Genomic DNA, 20,889 nt, shown 5'->3' with positions numbered 1-20,889 from the left:
ATCGTACGGGGGACATGGATGTTAGGCGGACCTGGCCAATCTCATCCCCACAGAATATCGTAGCGATAGTATTAGAAATAGAAAATAGCAATAGAAATTGCTCCAATTAAATATTTAGTCAGCAGCATTTGGATTACAATACGATACTTACTTAAACCAGAGAGAAATCATGCCCGCAGACCTCCTGGCTAAATAGAATTAACGTGTTTTGCCTCCTGTCACAAATTTGAATTCTTCCTAGACCACTGACGCCTCTTTTACATGCATTATTTACTCCTTGACGCTGGGTGTCAGTCGTCACTTATGGGAAAAGAACCGCAAAAAAATTGCCGTCCTCTCACCCCTTCAACCTATGAAGATTCTCTCGACAAATAATCAAGATTTCAACATGGCGTCCGAAGTACAACAGATGAATAATACAAGCTAACAAGCTGCTGTTACTTAGCCGCTAAACAGAGGTCTTACAATTTCCAGTTGTACTATGCGGGAAATGAACCAGTCAATATTACGTACAAAAAGTAGAAAAGATAAATGATGGAAACGCGGGGCATAGAGCAGATGTTTGACTTCCAGAGGTAAGAAACGTTACTCCAAAAACGTTGCTAACTAGCCCCCTGCTTGCAAATTAGCTGGCTAAGTAAGTCAGTCCCATATATTAAGCAACGCCAGTCTAACTTCGCTAGCTAGCTATGTTACAGTCAGCTACCAAAGCGGCGAATTAGCTATTATTTCAGCTACCTAGCTGACTTGAACGTTACCTGCAACGTTGCAGAAATGACACTGATTAAGTTAGCTTTTTGCTTAGCAAGCTAGCTAAGTATTTAACTTAACGTTTACGATGTTTCCCGGTCCTTATGTCAAGTTCATGCCGTTCATCTAAAAGGAAGGTCTCTTCAGACAATGGCTTGGTTTTAACTTTGATAACTAATTTGGCAATGTATGTAAAGTTAACTTAAGTAACCAGGGGATCGAAGGTTACTACACAACATTACCCCGGTCCTACCATGCGATCTCAAACGTTCAGAACCTGACCTATGCCTGTTGCTACCAGCTAGCTATTCTGTCAGCAATAGGGTCTTGATTCTCCGTTCAGTTTGAAAACAAGTTTTAGCTCAACTCGCTTTCAAACTGACTAGCTAAAGCAATAACTTGATTTGTAACGACAATCTGAAGGGTCGTGTTTGTCTCATTCGTGTGATTTAAGGTTTGGTTTATGAATGTTGTTGAGCAAGGAACACACTCGTATTCTGTTACAGGTTGCCAAACGATGGACTGGTACTGGTGCTGTTCCTGCTGTACTCCCCGATTGGCCTCTGCCTGATGTTATTGCGAATATTTATTGGTGTCCATGTGTTTTTAGTGAGCTGTGCACTTCCTGACAGTCTAGTTAGAAGGTAAGAATGACTGACTAAGTAACTCCGACGCAGTAACACCTCTTGGTATGAAATTGCATACTTTTACATGTTCTTAACTGTTTTAGTACTTTAGGACAAGGAATAGGTCATACTTTTCGAAACTGTTCATTTTCAGTCCAGCTGACAATACTTGCCAAGATCTTGTTCCTATTCTGAACACCTGAACCAGTGTGTCCTCAGCAAAATCACGGTGTTGTTCTGTGTTGGCATGTGTGCCTGGCAAAACTCTTAATGTGAATTAGCCTGGTAATACTTCTCACTCTGTATCCCTTTGTCTGATTTTCCTTTCAGATTCATAGTAAGGATTATGTGCTCTGTGCTTGGTATGCATGTAAGACAAAACAGTCCTCGCTTGAGGGATAAACAAGCGAAACTGTACGTCTCTAACCATGTAACTCAGTTTGACCACAACGTCATCAACCTCCTTACGTCCTGCAGCACAGTAAGTTTTTCTCTCTGTGAAGAACAGTAAAAAAAAAAAAAAGGGTAACACATCAGTAGTGTGGTTGCTGATGTCATTCTGCATGCTGTTTCATGTGTTAGCTTTGCCCTTTGTCTTCATTGAGACCCACTGTTGTCTCAGTTGTCACTGGTACAAAGGCATCCTTCACCGCATGCACAGCTGTGTTGTCTCACAGCTAGGCCAGTAGCGGCAACCATTTTTTTTGGGTTAACCCATAGCTGTTGTTGGCTGTCAACAGTGGTGTTTTTGATATGTATCTTCATGTTTGGAAAGCTCAGGGGCATATTACGGTACAATGGATATAGATCATTCTGTCCCCATACAGAATTTTCTAGCAGATTATTTAATTTAAAAAATGTAGTTTGGAAAATGATCAACTAAAAAAGGTATTTCTAAAGTAAGTGGCAATTCTGTATTAATTGTATGTCAATTCTATGTAACCTTGTAGACACCAGAGAAAGAGTGAAGTTGTTATTGCCATTTGTGAACAGTGAAATGACATGAATGACAACAAGAAAACATCAGGCTTGTGTTCAGAGCTTGACTCACTGAAGATAGTTTTAGATAAGGCTGCAAGAGTAAGAAGGCTTATACCACAGATTTAAAAAGGTCATGGGCATGCCCACACTGGCCCTGGCAGTTGTAAATCATGATTATATTATATGAGAGTGTGTCTAGTCTTCAAAAATGACACATTGATTGTATGACAAAAGCAGAATCTCATTTCTACATCTGTTAACAGATCTTCCTCTCTCTGGTTCCTCTTGTCTTGCCTCTTGTCTCCCCGTGTAGCCCATGCTGGAGGGCTCTGCAGGCTTTGTGTGCTGGGCCAGGGGCTTCATGGAGGTGGGTAGTGAGGGGGAGAGCCGGGCGGAGCTGGCAGGGACCCTCCAGAGGTACTGCGTCACCCCCCAGGCCCCGCCCTTGCTGCTCTTCCCCGAGGAAGACACCACTAACGGCCGAGCAGGCCTCCTCAAATTCAGGTAACGCAACACAAGTCACTGCAGCACTAGGTATCTTAAAGGCATAGTCTGTGATTCTGACGAAAGGTAGTTGATATTTGAGCTTAACAGCCAATTAAATTACACCTCCTCCTGAAGCTACATGTTGAATGGCTGGAATTATTTATGGCTCAATACGAGCCAATGTTTGCTACACATTTACATTAGGACCGTGCACGAACACCAGAGGTTTTCTTGAGTGAACTGTGAACTGTGGGTGAGAGGAGCGGTTTGCTAAATTTGACAGAAAGTGTATTTCGATTGGAATCGCACACATCACTTTATAAAAACAACCCGGCGTAATGATTGGCTAAACTGAGTGCTTCAGGAAGTTGATCATCTTTTTTTCTCATGGCTTTGCTTCGTTCTGCTTTGCCTTATCGGGCTGTTTTGCGGAGTTCTAAAAAGCTGACGGTTTTAAATGAGAAAACTGTATCGATTCAGCTAAACAAGAAGTGTGATAACTCTTTAGTCTGTCAGCAGTGTCCATTTGGCTAGTATAGCACTTCAAGTTAAAAAGACTCTTTAGTTTGTATTCTGTCTTGTCATGCAAACAACTGCAGAGCATAGTGTGCAGGCCACAGGAAACGTGTTATAGGTTATACTGTTCCGTCTGCTTCTTGCTTAGCACCCTGATTGATGTGGTGTTGGGTGACGGTGCAGTTAAGAATATTGCCGGCCAGCATGTTAGTGGTGTCTGCAACTCACTGAGGGAATGTGCTGCATGTAATGGTTCTTGTGACTTGGGAAGGGGAGATTATTCCCGGGAGCGATGCCAGACTCTCAGTCACCTGACTCCGGACAGCGGGGCTTCATTGGAGACTGAAGGAGATGTTTTTTTTCCTCCCCCTATTTATATTTTTCCTTCGAGCAACCGTTTTTATTTAGTGCGTTGCATTACTTTGTGTCTGTCTCCTCCTGTGCTTATTCTATCTGGCTGAGTTCTGTTCGTTATCTGTTCTCACACTGAAACTGCATCTGAGTGCACCGAATCAAAGTACTTATTAGAATCAGAATCGCTTCATTTGACAAACTGGTGTTCACAGTGTACACACTTAAAGATACGGCGCAGTGAAACAAGAAAAAAAGTAAGACCTAGAAAAACACACAAAGATGAGGTAGAAGTGAGCACAGAAGGAGAAAGAATCAAATGATCAAGAATAGGAATAAATAGCATACAGAAGTTAAATACAAGAATACATGTCATACTGTGTGCTACAGGTAGGGGGCCGGGGCATTGGCAATGATGTGTGGGGAGCGGTCAGGGGATAAGGTTGAGGAGAGCGATGGCCTTAGAGAAAAAACTGTTCAGGTGTGCAGTGGTCCTGGTCTCGTTGGAGCAGAACCTGTGACCAGATGGAAGTGTTCTGATGGGGATATGTGTGTGTGTGTGTGTGTGTGACGGGTACACCACTATTCTACTGGCACAATTATTTGTGGTAACAACATTTAAAGTTCCACGTCAATAGCATCAGCTGACGCCTAATTATTTGTACTTGGTGTAAGTGCAGTCGGATTCTCTTCGCATTGCGGCTGTCTTTTCCTTTCAAATCTGTCCTTGGCCTTGTGACGTTTTCCATCAAGGTCATGGACAAGTGGTTAGGAAAGGACATAAGATGTCCGACCGCAGCCTGTGTTTGGTGTGGGCAGAGGATGCAGGCTGACACACAGTGAGGTGAGGACACTCGATGGTGGCTCAATAGAGCTGGGGGCAAACCTTCCAGGAGCAGCCTGAGGAAAAACATCCTCTGGTGAGGAGTGGGTTCTCCCATTTTGATAGAGATCCTTTGGTGAGCTCACTTGATGACTTAAGATGAGTGTGACTCCCATTTCAGGTCGCTAGTGATGGGACCCTGAAACTAAAGACCCCAACACCTTTACAGCTACGTAGTCGATGAGCAGTGGGGAATGAGAGGGTGGCTGTTGTATCAGCCTAACTGTGTTTAATAAAGAATGGACTTATTGGAACTTCTATTCGAATGTTCACATTAGTGTAATGTGTGAAAATGAGCACAGTCACTTGGAGACTGTTCAATGGATAGTGCATGGATGGTGTTGTATCGTAATGCAGCATTCCAATCATATTGGACCGTGAATCTTTTCGGTATGTGTTTTAGTTTTTTAGTGTGCCTCCTCAAAGCACAGACTAATCCCAGGATTAGTGGCATTTTGTATGTTTACATTCTGGGCAAAGCTTAGTGTTAGTAGCAGCAAAGCATATGGTCCTTTTTGAGGCACGCGAGGAGGTCCACTGAGATGTTTTTTTATTTTTTTTAAAAATCGGTTTTGTAAGGCATGCCACTTTTTCTGTAGACGTAGAGTTGTAGTGGAATGTGGAGAGTGGAGTTAAAGATTGGTTGTAATATTTTGTGTAATTGAGAATTATAGGAGGGCTTTTGCAGTTAATAGAATGTAGTGTTAGAAGTACTATGTCTGATTGACAGTGCCATAACCTCGACCAAGGGACTCAAGCATTTCTGGCCTAATCATGCCAACCTGTGGTCAAACGCTGCTCATGCCAACCTGCGGTCAAACGCTGCTCACGCCAACCTGTGGTCAAACGCTGCTCACGCCAACCTGGGGTCAAACGCTGCTCACGCCAACCTGGGGTCAAACACCACTGGGGACCATGTGCTAACCCTAATCAGTACAGTAGAATAGAATGTGGCATAATGCTAATTATTCACACGGTATAGTGGCTTTTATCTTAATTAGCCGTATATTTTTACAGAGAAAGTGTGTGTGTGTGTGTGTAAATGGACCTGTAGTTTGCCTTTTTAAAGCCTAGGCAGAGATGATCATGCAGTGATTTAATGTCGGTCTCCTCTCTTTCAGCTCATGGCCTTTCTCTGTGACCGACTCAATCCAGCCTGTTGCCTTGCTGGTGCGGAGGCCCTTCCTAGCTGTGGTAATCTCATTCATTTCAGTGCAGTCACACTGAATACAGTTAACACACATCCCATAATAGTCCACACACACACAGACGTAGTCCTCAGTGCAGTCACACTGAATACAGTTTACACACATCCCATAATAGTCCACACACACACACAGACGTAGTCCTCAGTGCATTCACACTGAATACAGTTAACACACATCCCATAATAGTCCACACACACACACAGACGTAGTCCTCAGTGCAGTCACACTGAATACAGTTTACACACATCCCATAATAGTCCACACACACACACAGACGTAGTCCTCAGTGCATTCACACTGAATACAGTTAACACACATCCCATAATAGTCCACACACACACAGACGTAGTCCTCAGGGCAGTCACACTGAATACAGTTAACACACATCCCATTATAGTCCACACACACAGACGTATGCCTCAGTGCAGTAGCACTGAATACACTTACATTTACATTTAGTCATTTAGCAGACGCATACATAGGAGAGAACAGTCAAGCTAAGAGCAATAAAAACCTGGTGTAATAATAAATACTACTTTACTTTAGAAATAGAAAAACGACATAGAAAGAAAAAGAAGTGCAGGAATGTAACCAATGAAATGCAAGTTAAGCACTAGTCAAGGTGCCCGTTAGGAAGGGAGGTGCTCTCTGAAGAGTTGGGTCTTCAAAAGCTTCTTGAAGGTAGAGAGGGACATCCCTGAATACAGTTAACACGCATCCCATACTAGTCCCCACACAGAGGTATGCCTCAGCGTCAGGCTCGGCAGATCGAGTTGTGATCTTGTTATAAACTCAGTCATTCAGTTAAGTCTGGTCACACTAAGCACATTGGAGCACACAGCAGGCCATGGGGCCCCAGCCAGTGGCCTCCCTGATCTAGTGCCTGTGATGTTGTTACAATCCTACATAGCCACAGGAGATACTAGTGCCCAGATGCAAAAACAAAATGGCGTATTGTCAGGTTTAGCAGATCCTTTTTCTTGTGACCTTGTTGTAGCTCATTGATGTGAGTGTATCCACGCTGTGCTCTGATAACATAACGTAGACACTCACACCCACAGTCTAAAAAAAGCACTGGTAGAAGGTGTTTGGAGATCCGGTAGTTGTGACCTCATTTGTTTGTGTCACAAGTCATTGCCTTGTAATCATGGGTGCATTAGTATCATACACATACACACAGTTGAGTTCTTAAAACTAATAGGCCAAATAGAATGCGGATTGTTATTTGATAGTCAGATGTTATTAATGTATATTTAATCATATAATTAATATATTTGTCCTCCTTCCATAGAGTACGCCTGAGTCCACTTGGCTGAAGGAATTACTGTGGACATTTTTTGTTCCGTTCACAGTGTACCATGTAAGGTACTACACATGACTTGTTTCTTTGTTCTGTATCTGGGACTCCCTTGTTATCTTCCAGGTGAAACCTGTTCAAGATTAGCTCAGTTAGCGGGGCTGCTGTTGGCACCTATGCTATAGAAACTCACCACAAACTGCAAGTTACAAAAAACGTTCCCTGGTAATGACCTTTTCGTGACGCCTCAAGGGGTAACCGAAGTTAATCATTCTTTGCTGTAAAAGCCTCTGGCTAAATCCAGAAGGAGATTTTCTTTTTTTTTTTTACCAGATGAAAACATTCCTGCTCATATTGCTGAAAGCTTAGGGAAATTCTTCAAATTCTTTTAACATTTTCTTTAGGCAGGACTTTTGAATGTAATGTTTATCAAGCAGGGAAGAGGACTAGAGAGGGTTGTGGTTCTGTGAAAGCAGTCCCCCTTGTTTTGAACTCTTCTCCTTCTCTCCCCTCCTGTAGATGGCTACCGCCCATGTCGAAGCAGGAGGGGGAGTCGCATCAAGACTTTGCCAACAAAGTCCAAGAGGTATGTGACAAAGATCCATGTCCACTGGGAGAGCCAAGATCAAACAACACATACGCCATTTGTTTAGGCTCTGGGCTCTGTATTGTATTTTTATGGCGCTATACAAATAAAATTGAATTGAATTGAGTTTGATCCCAGGACGACACACATGCTAATTAAACAACCTTATACTCTAATCTGTAATCTGAAACAGTACCTATAGTCTAATCTGTGTAACCGGAAACAGCTCTATACTCTTATCTGTTTTGGATATAAATGCTGAATGAGTATTGTGTCGTCCATCTTGTGTATACATGTGTAGGTTTAAACAGTGTCTCTGTTGTCATGGTTTTGACCTGTAAGCCTTTTAAATCTGAGGTGTTTGACATCCCCTCCAGTTTCTAGGCTTCTGACTTGTGGAGCATGTTTAACGCTAATCTGGTTATCTGTTTTGTGGTTTCTTCTTATGTGGTAGTTTCTCGCCACTGAGCTGGGCGTGGTGTCGACGCAGATCACCAAAGCAGACAAAGCGGAACACATCAAAAGGAAACGGCACACGGCAGCGATGGCCGCGGCACAGGCAACGAGCACCAGTAAGGGGCAGCCTACCGCTGGGATAATCCACAGGCCACTGAGGAGATTTGGGCTGCATTGTTTGGGCATTGTGGAGATGCAGTCAGATTGCCCCCCCCCCCCCTCTACCAGATCTTCTTTCCCTGCTCGATCCTCTTTAACCCACCAGTTCAATCAACTGAGAGGATTTCTCATCCCTTTTCTCGTCCTTATATTTGCTAATCGCTTTTTTACAACCAATTATGCATAGAGTGAATTTGCTCACCACCTGAATTTCATATTTGTCATTGAAATGGCTGTATTGCTGTGATTTAGGCCTACTGGTTCTTTTTTTTTATCTGATGGTAATTTGGGGAACTTGTGTGCACTTGTTTCAGACCTGGGTGCCCGGCCCCGAACAGTCCCTCAAGGCTTCATGTCCCTCAGCTTGGGGGCGGAGGACCCCAGGGTCGTCAGGATGGCCCAGCAGGTGAAGGATGTCCTCCCCGATATCCCCCTCAGTGTCATCACCATGGATTTGTGTACGTCTCCACCAAATACTCTTCCTCTATCCTTCTTTTGTGTTTGCCCTAGAGTTAGTATCCATAGTGGCGCTAATTGTGTTTGCCATCATCTCAGAGCCCTGGATTATGTCATTGTTTGCTCAGTATTTGTCGCAGTCTATCCTGAACAAACTCCTTATGAGTCTAAGAGTGTAACTCTGAGACGTGTCTTTCAGTTGGTGCAGTGAAACCCAGATTAGATTAGTTTGTCTTTCTTCTCTGGTTATCTCTTGCGTCTGAAGTCTGAAGCCAGTTACTCGCGTCCCTTCATCCGGCTTGTTGTCCCTTTTTTTCATGTTGTTGTTTTTTAAATCTTTGAACCATCCCTGTGTTCTGGGTGCAGTGCGGACAAACTGTGTGGACATCACGATCACCAACCTCCTAGAGAGAATGGAGGAGTATCCCACAGAGGCATCAAGCGATTCTGCATCAGGGTCGCTACGGCAACAGCCTTCATCCTACCCCTCCTCTTCCTCTCATGCTGCCAGTGCCGCCTCCATCCCGACCATCAAGGTTTGTTGAAATGGCACAAATAATTTCAGAGTGGTATTTGGAGGTCTTCAGGTCGGTCATTTAGCAGACGCTTTTATCCAAAGCGAAATAAAAAGGATGTATATACATTTGTTTTACATCTACACTGATGGCACACTGCACATCAGGAGCAATTAAGGGTTCAGTGTGTTGCTCAAGAACCCTTCGACAGCGAGGTAATGAGGAATTAAGCTAGCAACCTTCTGATTACTATACGACTTCTCTACCTCCTGTTCCACTGTCGCCCCAGTGGGTATGAGGAGCTGGGCTTGTTTCAGAGTGTCATTTGTTCAAAATTTTCAAATTTCATAAACTTTATCTGTTAATTTTTTTTTATTCCCCCTATACAGCCAGCTTCCGATTCATTTGGAAGATCTCCAGTTGACCGACACATGTCTCTACAAGAGAGAAAAGAGGCATTGTATGAATATGCGAGACGGTATGACTACTATTATTTGTATTATTATTTGAATTTAATGCCTGCATGTTATTGTATGTTCAGATTGTCCTGCCATGATGCTCAACTATGCCTCCTGCTTTCTTCTTTCCCGTCCCACAGGCGTTACATGGAGAAACATGGTTTAAATCAGGAGGATGACCTTTGAATGAGAGATTCTTTTTTCTTTGAAGATACAGTACATGTGCAGAGCCACTCGATGGACGAGAGAAGTAGTTATTGTGGCGAAAACGGGACACGACATGGGCTGAAAGGAGACATTTTCGATTACCAAACGTGCTGGGGAAGATACAGGGCTGTGAAGATCTCAGCAGATTTAGTTTTTTTATTCTCTTGCATGGCAATCATGCATGTCTTTTTAATTATTTCTCTCTGCAAGAAGAAGAAAAAAATAGATTATTTTGGTATGAATTTGTATCGAGTCCCAGTGACAGTGACACATCTCATATTATTTTTATAAAGTCCAGAAGTGGTATTTAAAACAAAAAAAACTAAAAAAAAAAAATGGAAAGGTTCAATTTTGTGTGGTTTGAGCTGCAGCACATTTGAGGTTCATTATGTTTGGAGGACAGATGTTCTGTTTGTCAATGCAGCATCAGCTTTTAAGGACATTAAAATCATTTTTGATGCAATGTGACTGGCCTGTTGATCATGTCTGCGAACACCTTAGAGGCTTTCATTAAGATACATGTCTGCTTAAGTGGGTTAATAAAGAAATATGCAATTACACATTGGCTAAATTCAGTGACATTTTCTTAAAGTAGAGAAGCACGTATTTTGCATTTTAAAGCAGGTTTTTGCTAGTGCTTTGAAGTGGAGCAGTTGCCTATATAGTTGCCTTAAGGTCTACCAGAAAATGCCTTTTAAGTGTCTTAAAAACAACCTGGATTTTACTACGAAAACTTTGATTCTGTGCCACAGGGCTGTTTGGTTGATATTAAGCAATTCATCTAGATCTTATTTAATGTAACGAACATGTTCTTATTATTGTGTATTAGTTCATAAGCAATCCATCACTGTAAATCTTTATTGCTAGCATTTTGCAACAGCGCCAAGCAAGAACTTGGTCACTTGCATGTCTCTGTGTGTGGTTTATATATATACAGCCGCGGAAAAAATTAAGAGACCACTTCAAAATTATCAGTTTCTCTGGTTTTACTATTTATTGGTATGTGTTAAAGTGACTTGTACATTTTTGTTTTATTCTATAACTTACTGGCAACATTCCTACCAAATTTCAAATAAAAATATTGTCATTTAGATCATTTATTTGCAGAAAAATGACAATTGGTCAAAATAGCAAAAAAGATGCAGTGTCTTCAGATCTCGAATAATGCAAAGAAAACAAGCTCATATTCATTTTTAAGCTACACAATACTAATGCTTTAACTTAGGAAGAGTTCAGAAATCAATATTTGGTGGAATAACCTTGATTTAAAATCACAACTTTCATGTGTCTTGGCATGCTCTCCACCAGTCTTTCACATTGCCGTTGGGTGACTTTATGCTACTCCTGGCGCAAGAATTCAAGCAGCTCGGCTTCTTTTCATGGCTTGTGACCATCCATCTTCCTCTTGATCACATTTCAGAGGTTTTTTATGGGATTCAGGTCTCGAAATTGGGCTGGCCATGACAGGGCCCTGATCTGGTGGTACTCCATCCACACCTTTACTGGCCTGGCTGTGTGGCATGGAGCATTGCCCTGCTGGAAAAAACACTTCTCAGAGTTGGGGAACATTGTCAGAGCAAAAGGAAGCAAGTTTTTCTTCCGGGACAACGTTGTACTTTGCCTGGCTGAGGTTTGTAAAAGACCATAAGGATTGAACCAAAGCGGACTGGAGGGTCTCCTAGTTCGTCTTCTCTGATGAGTCCAATTTTCAGCTTTGCCCAACACATGGTCGTCTGATGGTTAGACTGAGACCTGGAGAGGCCTACAAGCCACAGAGTCTTGCACCCACTGTGAAATTGGACTCATCAGAGAAGACGAACTAGGAGACCCTCCAGTCCGCTTTGGTTCAATCCTTATGGTCTTTTACAAACCTCAGCCAGGCAAAGTACAACGTTGTCCCGGAAGAAAAACTTGCTTCCTTTTGCTCTGACAATGTTCCCCAACTCTGAGAAGTGTTTTTTCCAGCAGGGCAATGCTCCATGCCACACAGCCAGGCCAGTAAAGGTGTGGATGGAGTATCACCAGATCAGGACCCTGTCATGGCCAGCCCAATTTCGAGACCTGAATCCCATAAAAAAAACTCTGAAATGTGATCAAGAGGAAGATGGATGGTCACAAGCCATGAAAAGAAGCCGAGCTGCTTGAATTCTTGCGCCAGGAGTAGCATAAAGTCACCCAACGGCAATGTGAAAGACTGGTGGAGAGCATGCCAAGACACATGAAAGTTGTGATTTTAAATCAAGGTTATTCCACCAAATATTGATTTCTGAACTCTTCCTAAGTTAAAGCATTAGTATTGGTTAGTTTAAAAATGAATATGAGCTTGTTTTCTTTGCATTATTCGAGATCTGAAGACACTGCATCTTTTTTGCTATTTTGACCAATTGTCATTTTTCTGCAAATAAATGATCTAAATGACAATATTTTTATTTGAAATTTGGTAGGAATGTTGCCAGCAGGTTATAGAATAAAACAAAAATGTACATTTTACTTTAACACATACCAATAAATAGTAAAACCAGAGAAACTGATAATTTTTAAGTGGTCTCTTAATTTTTTCCGCGGCTGTATTATTGGTACGAGTTAAAGTAAAGTTAACATTTTAGTTTTATTCTATAAATTACTGACAACATTTCTACTAAATTTCAAATAAAAATATTGTCATTAAGAGCATTTATTTGCAGAAAAATGACAATTGGTCAAAATAGAAAAATAAATGAAATGTTTTCAGATCTCGAATAATGCAAAGAAAACAAGTTCATATAGATTCTTAAACTACACAATACTAATGCTTTAACTTTGGAAGAGATCAGAAATCAATATCTGGAAAAGCCGCATCTTTTTTGTTATTTTGACCAATTGTCATTTTTCTGCAAAAAATGCTCTAAATGACAGTATTTTTATTTGAAATTCAGTAGAAATTTTGTCAGTAGTTTATAGAATGAAACAAAAGTGTTAATTTTACTCAAACACATACCAATAAAAAACTGATACTTTTTTCAAAGTGGTCTCTTAATTTTTTCCGCGGCTGTATATATATAGCTATTTTTTCCTACGAATGCAAGGAAGTTGAAGAAGATGAAAAAAGCTGAACGGCTTATCAACATCAGCAGGCCTTTAGATAAGTGGACTTTGGACGGTGTCCAAAACAAAAAGGAGAAATGCTGATGGCATAGCCATGTCCTGTAATCAGCTCTATGCAACAGCACACTAATGGAAATAGCTGGCACGGGTGTAGTTTGGTAGTTCCAGGGGTGAATTTTGTGATCAGGGATTCAATTTCGAGTGTGTACAGGATTTGTTAATCCTTACCAACATGGAAAAAAGGTTTTTACTTTTATACAATTTGTGTGGTTTTGCAATACATTTCCAAGGGAAGGATTCACTTGGGACCCCCCTGGACTAAGCTGGACTTAACCCTTGGTCTTTATAAGTCCAGCCAAACCCCCTGCTCTTGTGTCTGTCCTTAGCCAATTGTACTAGTAGGAGTGTTACTTGTCAGGAGGCTTCCCACCAACAGTAAACTCCACCCAGCAAGAAACTTACCAATTCAAGCAACTGTTAGAAACAGGATATAAAGGCCCACATGTTGGAGCGAAGGGGTCCATTGTCCAGGTCTTGCCTGAAAGTGTCAAGTTTTACCAAGCCAGTCTGCAGAAAGTACAAATGAGGGAGATAGTGCATTTACAAGCTGGGCAGTGTGGGAATCAGATTGGTGCCAAGGTATGTACAGATTTTAATTTACATTAACGTGCTGCGGGTAGGACTAAAACAAGATTGAAATATTTACTGAGGTCCATTGAGTAAATATTTGGAGTGAAACGGCTATACTACAAAGCAAGCAATGTCTCTTACTCGTAACACTTTTTTTTTCAGAATGAAAAGGTTATTTATAAGTTATTGTAAATATAATATTTTGGAATACACATGAAATCATTCAGCTTCTCACTGTACCTCTCTCAAAGGTAATATATCTGCTATGATGGTCCTACATGTGTATCTTCTAATTAAACCCGTTTTCCCTTCTTCTAGTTTTGGGAAGTCATCAGTGATGAACATGGTATCGACCCAACTGGCAGTTACCACGGAGACAGTGATCTTCAACTGGATAGAATAAATGTCTATTTTAATGAACCCACAGGTCAGATAGAACACCTTGTTTTAGAAGGACCCCACATTTATTCTATGTTCAGTTGTTAAACTTTGCACTGAACACATATAAGTAAACATAGAGATGTACTGATTTGTGTTATGTCCAGGAGGACGCTATGTCCCCCGTGCTGTGCTTGTGGACCTGGAACCTGGCACAATGGACTCCGTAAGGTCTGGACCATATGGCCAGATCTTCAGACCAGACAACTTCGTATTTGGTAAGCCACAGAAATTCTGAATGGGTTTAAACAGGGTGATAGAACCATGTAGTTAGGGCTCAGCTGTGGTTATGTTCACATCAGCCAACAACACATTGATTTGGTTGGGAGTGATGTACAATGATTTGAAAAAATGCTGGTCTGTGGGGGAAGGGTTGATTTAAGCACACAAAATGATTCTCTCTAGGATGTTGTTCTTTTCTTCTTAGGTCAGAGCGGTGCTGGCAACAACTGGGCAAAGGGCCACTACACAGAGGGTGCAGAACTTGTGGACTCAGTTCTGGATGTGGTCAGGAAGGAGGCTGAGAACTGTGACTGCCTGCAGGGCTTCCAGCTCATACATTCCCTGGGTGGTGGTACTGGCTCTGGCATGGGTACCCTGCTCATCAGCAAGATCCGAGAAGAGTACCCCGACCGCATCATGAACACCTTCAGCGTTGTGCCTTCCCCCAAGGTGTCCGATACAGTGGTGGAGCCCTACAACGCCACGTTATCCATTCCCCAGTTGGTGGAGAACACAGACGAGACCTACTGCATTGACAATGAAGCACTGTATGACATTTGTTTCCGCACACTTAAACTAACCACTCCTACCTATGGTGACCTCAACCACCTCGTCTCTGCCACCATGAGTGGAGTCACCACCTGCCTGCGCTTCCCTGGTCAACTTAACGCAGATCTCCGGAAACTCGCCGTCAACATGGTGCCCTTCCCCCGTCTGCACTTCTTCATGCCTGGCTTCGCCCCCCTTACCAGCAGAGGCAGCCAGCAGTACAGAGCCCTCACTGTTCTCGAGCTAACCCAGCAAATGTTTGACGCCAAGAACATGATGGCTGCCTGCGATCCACGTCACGGCCGCTACCTCACAGTGGCTACCATCTTTCGTGGTCGCATGTCTATGAAGGAGGTGGACGAGCAGATGCTCAACGTCCAGAACAAGAACAGCAGTTACTTTGTGGAATGGATCCCCAACAACGTGAAGACTGCTGTCTGCGACATCCCACCCAGGGGCCACAAGATGGCCGCCACCTTCATCGGCAACAGCACCGCCATCCAGGAGCTGTTCAAGCGCATCTCTGAGCAGTTCACTGCCATGTTCAGGCGTAAGGCCTTCCTTCATTGGTATACAGGAGAGGGTATGGATGAGATGGAGTTCACAGAGGCTGAGAGCAACATGAATGACCTGGTGTCCGAGTACCAGCAGTACCAGGATGCAACTGTTGAGGAACATTTTGATGAGGATGAGGAGATTGCTTAGAAAGGTTTACTGAACAATTTGTATAGAGCACCACTATTTTCCAACAGCAAATCAAAAATACTGTCTTCATGTAGCTTCCTATCTTCTTACACACACACACACACACACACACCCACACCCACACCCACACACACACACACACACACACACACACACCAATACACTTGCTTGGCTATGACACATGATTAACAATCAGACAGAAATATCTCTTTGTTGTTATTTGCTGGATGTTGTCGGCCCACATTTTTGTAGACCTTGCCATAAAGTGTCTGTCTATTTTTAACATTTTTGTAGAACTTGCCATAAAGCGTCTGTCTATTTTTAACATTTTTGTCCTGAATTATTAGTCCACATTTGTATGCATGCCACTGATAAACTGCAGTGCTGGGTTCCCATTTATGGAAATAGTTATGAAGTATCTGAAAAGTACTGTATTCCCTCAGTTTATATTTTAAAAAAGAAATTGACTGTAAATTATAGTACATACACCGTTCAGTTTGAACCCCTTTAAGAACAGAAACATGTTGGTGCAGTGTGAGTCAAAAATCACATATAGAAAGATCATAGAGTATACGTTTCAGATTTGATTTGATGTAAAGACAAGATATTTGAAGAAGAGTTATCCTTCTATTCTCTTCTCACAAATGTGAAGTACCAGCGTGACTCTTTAAATGCAGAATCTATCAGGAATTGAGCTCAAGAATGTGCCAGGTATGTAAATTGCTAGATGTTTCTTTATTGTCATTGTACAGAGTACAACACAATTGAGTTGCAATTATATAAAACTAACAAAAATTAAAAGTGGAATATAATTCAAGCTAAACTAATTTAAAGTGAAAAATATAAATAAATAATAAATGTATTTATATGTACCGTTACCTATAAAACAATAAGATAAGAAACAATATGGTATGATAAAATGAAACAGCTGAGACAATGCACTTGAGGATACTGAACATTTGCTGCATTGCAGTGTACACAGGGCGTGTACAAGTGCTTAAAATGCCTCTTAAAATGGGCCTCTGAGGATAGACATATCAAATGCATCTGACCATAATCTCATTCTCTGCCTTGTCTTGTCCATTGTGAGCCCAGTTTCTGCATGAGGATCTTGCCACACCCAGCAAGAAGCATCATCTCTGTTAAGCTGTGTGATGATGAAGTGACAGCAGAAAGCAGCAGCTGCTCATACGAGGGGGCAAGTGTCCGTGGAAGCACAGCAGTGTATGTAAAGAGGACCGTCCTCCCTGGAGGCTGAAGGGGACAACAGCTGGGTGTCCAGACTGTAAGGCTGCTAGGCTAGGCTAGCCCAGAAACAGTAGCAGTCTGACGCTTTGACCTCTTATGAAAACAGTACATCCCTTATTACTGCCAGACACAACGTAATACACACATACATACCACACACACATATATGCAGCCTATACATACATACAAATAAAATAGAGATTTTTTTGCCGAGTCATGTTACTTGTCTCTATGGGGAACATCATTTTTAGGGTGTAGGCCTATTCGGATTACGTTTAAGATTAAATATCGTGGTTGTGATTGCTGTTCTTCAGTTGTAAATTGTTTTGGATAAAGGAATAGCCCAAATGGGATGCAAATGTGAAAGACGTTAACTGAGAGAAATTAACCATTCAGTTGCCCTCCTTATTATGGCCATGCTGTTGAGTCACACAAACTATATGGAAATACCAGCGCACTAACAAACAAAACATGACATCGTCTAATTTTATGCCCTGTATAAGATTAAGATTTATGTGGGTTTTCAGCCTTGCCAGTGAATGCATCCAATACATCTATATATAGGCTGTCGAAGAGACCGGCGGTCTGTGTCCGCCTCGTCAGAAGGCATCTGTGATGTTGACAGCGTAGGCTAAAGGTTGTTTTGCGTTCCAAATGCAGAAAATAGGCATCGTTGCTGGGAAAGAAATAGTCGTGCACCAACCAAGTCAAATATGTGTAGCCTAATGGCAAAGTTAAATGGTTGGTGTTCATTCACGGTCCTTTAACCAGGATTCCTTAAGAAGTGTCTCTACATGCTACATTATTAACAGTGCTTTGTACTGTGGCACACAATCTGCAACAATTTAGTAGTAACTGAACAGTCAAACGAGTTAAATTTTGAAACATTGTGTTCTTTATCTGCCAATCAAGCTCCTAGACCTATCCATTCGGCCAATTGTTGCACGGCTCCTCGAGAGACCCACGACCAATGACATTTCAGAAAGGGCGTGGCAAGGATCAATTCTAGCCAATGCCAAACAAACAGATCCCGGCGAGTTTAACAGACTGGATATATAGGCGTTTGTCTCGAATTACAGTGTCAGTTGTCCTGGTTTCGTCTGATAGAATTTTGACCACCGAAGTCGCCCCACTCCGAAACAATCAAAATGAGGGAGATTGTGCATTTACAAGCTGGGCAGTGCGGAAATCAGATTGGTGCCAAGGTACGTTTGTATTTTCTGTGTTAACAGGATACAGATCCCATTCATTTTAGACTTCAGTTTTTTCAGTTAAGTTGGCGCCCACCTCGAGGCCTACTTTCAATAGGCTAATGTGAGGCCTTTTGTGAAGCCTTGGGTACAACAGTTCCTTCTATAATATTTATAGGAATGTATTTTATTGGTCTTTTATTTCACTGGAGACCAGAAATCTAGCCAGAGTACAAAAAAGAAATGTCGCTGTATTAGGAAAACGAAATGGCTAGTTTGAACACCATGTTCTTTTTCGATTTATATAGTAAATACATTTATGTAAGAATTACTTTATTCAGGAAAGGTTTCTAGGCGTATGGGAAGTGGAAAAATACCGCTACTGTGTAACGCTTGAAGGGTGTTGGCCGCATTAGATCAGCGCGCGCGCAGTATCGTTATGTAGCCGGCTGTATCTGGTTCAGCTCATTGAATGTGCGTGTATAGAAAGCCGCTTGGCTAAAGGGAAATGATCTCCTATTCATATTTAAGTAGTCGCTCGTAAATAGACCATGATGTAATAGTTACACCCATTTAAACCGATTTGCTCGAGAATATAAATGTTAAAAGTAAAATGGCCCCAGAGTCGAACTCCATTTTGCTTGAGCGCCAGCCATGCTGCCAGACGGTTGGCTATCAGGCGGTGGCCTGATTTGTTGAAATGGCGTATGTGGCTACATGAGCTCTACAGGTCGATCACGAGGATTTCATTGCCCAAGTTCATGTTTTGAAATTTCTTATTCATCGAAATGAGTCTCAATCTGGCAGAAAAATGGCAACATAGTCATGTCATGCTGTCATTAGCCCACACCCCCTCCCCAGCAGCCGCCTATAATTTTCTTTTGTGTTTTTCCATGGGCAGTTCTGGGAAGTGATCAGTGATGAGCATGGTATTGACCCAACTGGCAGTTACCATGGCGACAGTGATCTCCAGCTGGACAGGATCAATGTCTACTATAATGAAGCCAGCGGTAAGGAACTAATTCTTCAGGGTTCTTAAGTGAGAATTCCATATTTGCACAGAAATATTTAAATGTTTTGTATGTTGGAACAAATAAGTCCTTCATTGTTTTTTTTTTTTTTTTTTTCTTTATACATTTACAGGTGGAAAGTATGTCCCCCGTGCTGTGCTTGTGGACTTGGAACCTGGCACAATGGACTCCGTAAGGTCTGGACCATTTGGCCAGATCTTCAGACCAGACAACTTTGTGTTCGGTAAGCCACATAACTACCGTTTTGACTTTAAGGGTGGGCTAAATGATGCAATCCCAGCTGTGACCGCTGGCTGATTTGCAAATATTGATTATTTGTAGGGTGGGGCACAATGATTTAATTATGGTGATTAATGAGGCAGGCTAGGTCTTTAAGCAAATGGAGAATTAATCTGATCACATTGTGCTGTTGTGCATGTTCTTAGGTCAGAGCGGTGCTGGCAACAACTGGGCAAAGGGCCACTACACGGAAGGTGCAGAACTCGTGGACTCAGTTCTGGATGTGGTCAGGAAGGAGGCCGAGAGCTGTGACTGCCTGCAGGGCTTCCAGCTGACACATTCCCTGGGTGGTGGTACTGGCTCTGGCATGGGTACCCTGCTCATCAGCAAGATCCGTGAAGAGTACCCCGACCGAATCATGAACACCTTCAGCGTTGTGCCTTCACCCAAGGTGTCCGATACAGTGGTTGAGCCCTATAACGCAACCTTGTCCGTTCACCAGTTGGTTGAGAACACAGACGAGACCTACTGCATTGACAATGAAGCACTGTATGACATCTGTTTCCGCACACTTAAACTGACCACTCCTACCTATGGTGACCTCAACCACCTCGTCTCTGCCACCATGAGTGGAGTCACCACCTGCCTGCGCTTCCCCGGTCAGCTTAACGCAGATCTCCGTAAACTCGCCGTCAACATGGTGCCCTTCCCCCGTCTGCACTTCTTCATGCCCGGCTTCGCCCCCCTTACCAGCAGAGGCAGCCAGCAGTACAGAGCCCTCACTGTTCCAGAGCTGACCCAGCAGATGTTCGACGCCAAGAACATGATGGCTGCCTGCGACCCACGTCACGGCCGCTACCTCACAGTGGCCGCAGTCTTCCGTGGTCGCATGTCCATGAAGGAGGTGGACGAGCAGATGCTCAACGTCCAGAACAAGAACAGCAGTTACTTTGTGGAATGGATCCCCAACAACGTGAAGACCGCCGTCTGCGACATCCCACCCAGGGGCCTCAAGATGGCCGCCACCTTCATCGGCAACAGCACCGCCATCCAGGAGCTGTTCAAGCGCATCTCCGAGCAGTTCACTGCCATGTTCAGGCGCAAGGCCTTCCTTCATTGGTACACAGGAGAGGGTATGGATGAGATGGAGTTCACAGAGGCTGAGAGCAACATGAATGACCTGGTGTCCGAGTACCAGCAGTACCAGGATGCCACAGCTGAGGAGGAGGGCGAATTCGAGGAGGAGGGAGAGGAGGAGCTTGCCTAGGTCTTTGTGTTTTTCCATGTTTTTCCCCCTTGTTCAGTCTTTGTATTTTTTTTCTCTTTTCCACAATTTGTACCTTCACATTTTTCTTGTCACTGACAACTTCCAGTGAACCCCTCCTGTGTTAACATCTTCAATAAAAAACAAATTGAAGGTGACCTTCTTCTGCTTTGTTTTTCTGAGCTTGTGGGACTGGTTGGGCCAGATGTAACCTTTTGAAATACCTGTTCTGGAATGTCCTGTCCCAGTTAAAAATGGTGTTTCAGTACAATTGTGATGTAATAGAATGTGGACATTGAAATGGTAAATGTCACATAAGGAGACTGTCAAGTTAGAAAGGTTTCAAGTTTGTAACAAGCATTAAAGAAAGATTA

At 42.7% G+C, this 20,889-nt stretch overlaps 3 protein-coding genes across 3 annotated transcripts; all 3 read left to right on the top strand.

Moving 5' to 3' along the window:
- Window positions 1-375: 375 nt before the first annotated feature.
- On the top strand, window positions 376-10,403 carry aup1 (AUP1 lipid droplet regulating VLDL assembly factor). Its single transcript, XM_080843247.1, has 12 exons — window positions 376-575; window positions 1,257-1,394; window positions 1,707-1,857; window positions 2,671-2,861; window positions 5,715-5,787; window positions 7,093-7,166; window positions 7,618-7,684; window positions 8,139-8,256; window positions 8,614-8,757; window positions 9,122-9,291; window positions 9,660-9,748; window positions 9,869-10,403. Exons 1-12 carry the CDS (start codon window positions 532-534, stop codon window positions 9,912-9,914), a joined length of 1,305 nt encoding a protein of 434 aa, XP_080699373.1. The 5' UTR covers window positions 376-531; the 3' UTR covers window positions 9,915-10,403.
- Window positions 10,404-13,601: 3,198 nt separating this feature from the next.
- LOC308369529 (tubulin beta chain-like) lies at window positions 13,602-15,563 on the top strand (the record flags this gene model as incomplete). Its single annotated transcript, XM_080844000.1, has 4 exons — window positions 13,602-13,658; window positions 13,968-14,076; window positions 14,195-14,305; window positions 14,515-15,563. The coding sequence occupies 4 exons, from the start codon at window positions 13,602-13,604 to the stop codon at window positions 15,561-15,563; spliced, it is 1,326 nt and encodes a 441-aa protein (XP_080700126.1).
- Window positions 15,564-17,859: 2,296 nt separating this feature from the next.
- Window positions 17,860-20,673, top strand: LOC308369144 (tubulin beta-4B chain-like). The gene is made up of 4 exons (XM_080843489.1): window positions 17,860-18,016; window positions 18,903-19,011; window positions 19,145-19,255; window positions 19,458-20,673. The coding sequence occupies exons 1-4, from the start codon at window positions 17,960-17,962 to the stop codon at window positions 20,516-20,518; spliced, it is 1,338 nt and encodes a 445-aa protein (XP_080699615.1). The 5' UTR covers window positions 17,860-17,959; the 3' UTR covers window positions 20,519-20,673.
- Window positions 20,674-20,889: the final 216 nt, after the last annotated feature.

This window comes from Sprattus sprattus, assembly GCF_963457725.1.
Source record: "Sprattus sprattus genome assembly, chromosome: 8".
Classification (NCBI taxonomy): Eukaryota; Metazoa; Chordata; class Actinopteri; order Clupeiformes; family Clupeidae; genus Sprattus; species Sprattus sprattus.
The sequence above is the reverse complement of the archived record's forward strand: the minus strand, read 5'-3'. Positions and strand labels throughout refer to the sequence as shown.